Below are 3,408 nucleotides of genomic sequence, written 5' to 3'. Positions count from 1 at the left end.
CGCTTCATTGATTATATTCTCATCCAATAACTTCATTAATTTTTTTATAAGTGTATCGATTTATCTAAAATTTATCCAATATCTATTAAAATGAATATTACAACGACTGATGAATATATCAGTATACCTGAACCTTACTACACCGGCTGGATCATGTTTTTTACATTATTGAGTGTATTTACTATCTTGGGGAATAGTCTGGTTCTCGCAGCTGTGATCCACTCTCATCATCTCATGCATGGCGTTACGCACTTCTACATCTCTTCACTCTCTGTTGCCGATTTATCAATTGGCATCGTTGTGATGCCTCTGACAGCAATGCAAGTTCTACATGGATTATCAATCTTTGGGCGAGATGTTTGCAACTTCTTATATGCGGTTGATGTCATGTGCGTCACAGTGAGTATCACCACTCTATGCGCGATCGCCATTGATCGATACATTGCTGTCACGAGGCCTCTTCAGTACCGAACCGTGGTGACCCGGACCCGCACTTGTGGTGTTGTAGTTTTCCTTTGGAGTCTTTCTATTTCGATCTCTTTCCTTCCTATTTTCCTTGGTTTGAATCAGTCAAAAGATCCTGAATATCAGTTGTGCTACGAGGACCCAGAATGCTGTGGCTTGTTTCCCTCGAAAGAATACACGATTATCATAATGATAATTCCTTTTTACATTCCCTCCAGCATCATGATTCTGGTGTACTGGAGGTTACTGACAGAAGCCAACAAACAGGTGAGATCCTTCATCTTGTTACAAGAAAATAAATTGCTGGGCGATTTTGTCTCGAACGATTAGTGCAAATTATTGTGCAGATTGAATATCGAAGGTTTGGGCTTTGGCTCTTTTTATGAATTTCATCGAGTAATGTCATAAGCATGAATCATTTGCTTTTACAAAGTTTTATATATTATTTGGTGCTTCCCTGAGTGGAGAAATGACTCTCTGTTTAACGATATTGATGACAGCACCACCGATAAAGCAGAGGTTTTGAGAATTTGTCGAACAAGGCAAAGTTAAGAAAAGACGAAGAATCCACAGATAAGATAGAAAAAGGTTTGATAACCAGATTCGGTTTGGTAATAGTTGGGACATCAGCTCTGAGTTCATGCGAGCCCGATCATCAGCCAGCGGTCAGAGGTCAGTGGTTCGATCCTCAGCAGAGTTCATCCCAAAGTTCTAAAATGGTCCTCACTGGTTCTTTGCTTGATGCTCAGCATTTAAAGGGAAACAACATGGCCGAACAACCGCAAGTTGGCAATACTAGTCCAAGCTTTGATGGTCCTAATGACCCTCGACCTTCGTCAAATTTGCTTGTGAAGGAACTCCTATAATTTAACCAAACACAAGTTATGGCAAACTGTGTTTGGTTTGATTGTGGAAAATCGATTGTGAAAATTTTATTGTTGCAACGAGTGACTTTTAAACAGATGATTCACTCAATTCGATTTTACCCGTTTTAAAGTCAATCAATGCGCCATGATCTGAGCAGAGCGTTTGTTCTGGCAAACCAGATCCTTTGCGGAGCTTGCATCCCGGACAGGTCACCATTCCACCCCATGAAGTCAGAGGACGAATCTGGAATATTTTTCAGGAGGCAGGTAAAAGCTGATGATATCTTCATGACCGTGGGATTTTTTTAACATCCACCAACTAATGGTGGCAGAGATGACGCCTGGTTTAACTTCCATCCAAGAGAAGGACACACATTGATTCCTCACCCTGCTTGAAAATCCGTGAAACACGAGGATGGGCTGAGATTTGAACCCAGGAAAGCAGCACAGAGACGAGTGTGCGCACCTCAAGGGAATACCGCCATTCCTTTGTGAACCAGATTTTTTTTAAAGTTCTATGAAATGAAAAATATGAAATGTTTTTCAACTGCGATTGCCAATTATTTTTGTTGCAGTTGTGGAAAATTAAACAGAGTGCATTGAGCATGCAATCCCACAGAAGAAACAAAGATTGCAAAGAAAATCAGAAAAAAGGAGTGAACTCATTGAGTGAACATCGAGCTTTGAAAACCTTAAGCATTGTTACCGGAATATTCCTGTCCTGTTGGTTCCCAATTCACATTATTTACCTTATTCGAACTTTCTGTCCGACATTCATAAGTGAATTTCTAATCTTTGTATTCTTATTGCTGGGATACTTGAACTCAGCGTGTAACCCGATTCTCTATTCACGAAGCCCCGAACTCATGGCAGCTTACAAGCGCTTGCTGCGTTTAGATCAGAGAAAAGCACGACCTGTCAATAACAACATGATGACTCGAATCAAGCGTACTTTGTTGGGCAAAAACGTGGATTCAGAAAAAGAATGCAGAGTCATAGTGATTCGCAAACCGCGTACCTGAATCATAATTTCATAAGAGGAGAGTGGACATGTGATACATAAGGGGTGATCAAAATGTACTACGAACCACACACTTTGTACGCCTCATGTATACAAGGGTTAACACATTCCTGTTGTTATGATGTGGATATAGGATTTGAACCTGTGATGTGTGATGTGTTCAGAATACCGAGACGATCATAGAAATTACAAGAAAAATATGAATTAGGAAACTGGATGGGTATCTTTTTCTCATGTTTCTCATCAGAGTATTAAAAAGCCCTTGCATGTACAATACATACTTGGTTGGCTGAATACTGGGTTGTACTTGGCTGAATCAATAAAACCATTGCCAAACATAAAGTGAAATATTATTCAAATTCTGAACGAGGGTTCAGTGAGGAACTTGTTTTCAGCGTGCAAATGTTATTTGAAAGAGGTACAATACGCCGGATATGACATGGCAAATACAATTGAAGTATAACTTGTAAGATAGAAAATAAACATTGTGTGAATTTTCTGTTGAAAACAAATAGTTGACATGGCCGATGCAATCGTGTGTGTGTATTTTGACGGACATTTGACAATCTCTCATCACACACAAGACGAGGACAATACGAGGCATTCATGCACTTTCACATGGATTAAAATGCATTAGTTGACGATGAACAAATGAGCACAGTCGATGACATTTTAACCTGTGATCCAGCAATCTTGAGCCACATGCATAAAGGTGAACGCGAAAACAACTCACCCCAATTGGGATAACGATTAACGGTTATCTATATGTAAGACAGAAAAAAAACATTTTATATAAAGGAAAACACATGTGGATATGGAATCCCCAAAAACAACCAAACAAGGCAGGAATGACAAGGAAGAAATGACACCAAATACAACACCGCTATCTTCTTAAGGATAGCCACCACAAGCATCTTTGACATTCTTGTCATGGGTGGAAAAAGTAATAATTGTGTGAACGTCTATATTGGAGGTAATTGTACATATAGACTAGACGGATTTATGGAAAAGGCCATGTATAAGCTTCTAGGTGCATTTTTGGGTAAAAGTTAGGAA

At 39.5% G+C, this 3,408-nt stretch overlaps 1 protein-coding gene across 1 annotated transcript; it reads left to right on the top strand.

Annotated features, from left to right (window-relative positions):
• The first annotated feature begins 303 nt into the window (after nt 1-303).
• LOC144892639 (beta-1 adrenergic receptor-like) lies at nt 304-2,353 on the top strand. Its single transcript, XM_078780365.1, has 2 exons — nt 304-732; nt 1,907-2,353. The coding sequence occupies exons 1-2, from the start codon at nt 304-306 to the stop codon at nt 2,351-2,353; spliced, it is 876 nt and encodes a 291-aa protein (XP_078636491.1).
• The last annotated feature ends 1,055 nt before the right edge of the window (nt 2,354-3,408 follow it).

Source organism: Myxine glutinosa, chromosome 1 (genome assembly GCF_964187855.1).
Source record: "Myxine glutinosa chromosome 1, kmMyxGlut1.1, whole genome shotgun sequence".
NCBI classification, from domain to species: domain Eukaryota; kingdom Metazoa; phylum Chordata; class Myxini; order Myxiniformes; family Myxinidae; genus Myxine; species Myxine glutinosa.
This window is presented reverse-complemented; position numbering and strand designations above follow the sequence as displayed.

Excerpts from the sequence above, each read along its gene's own strand:
- LOC144892639 (XM_078780365.1), top strand. The coding sequence starts at position 304 with ATGCCTCTGACAGCAATGCAAGTTCTACATGGATTATCAATCTTTGGG. Across the intron at positions 733-1,906 it reads TGACAGAAGCCAACAAACAG|TTGTGGAAAATTAAACAGAG; the intron begins GTGAGATCCTTC and ends TTTTTGTTGCAG.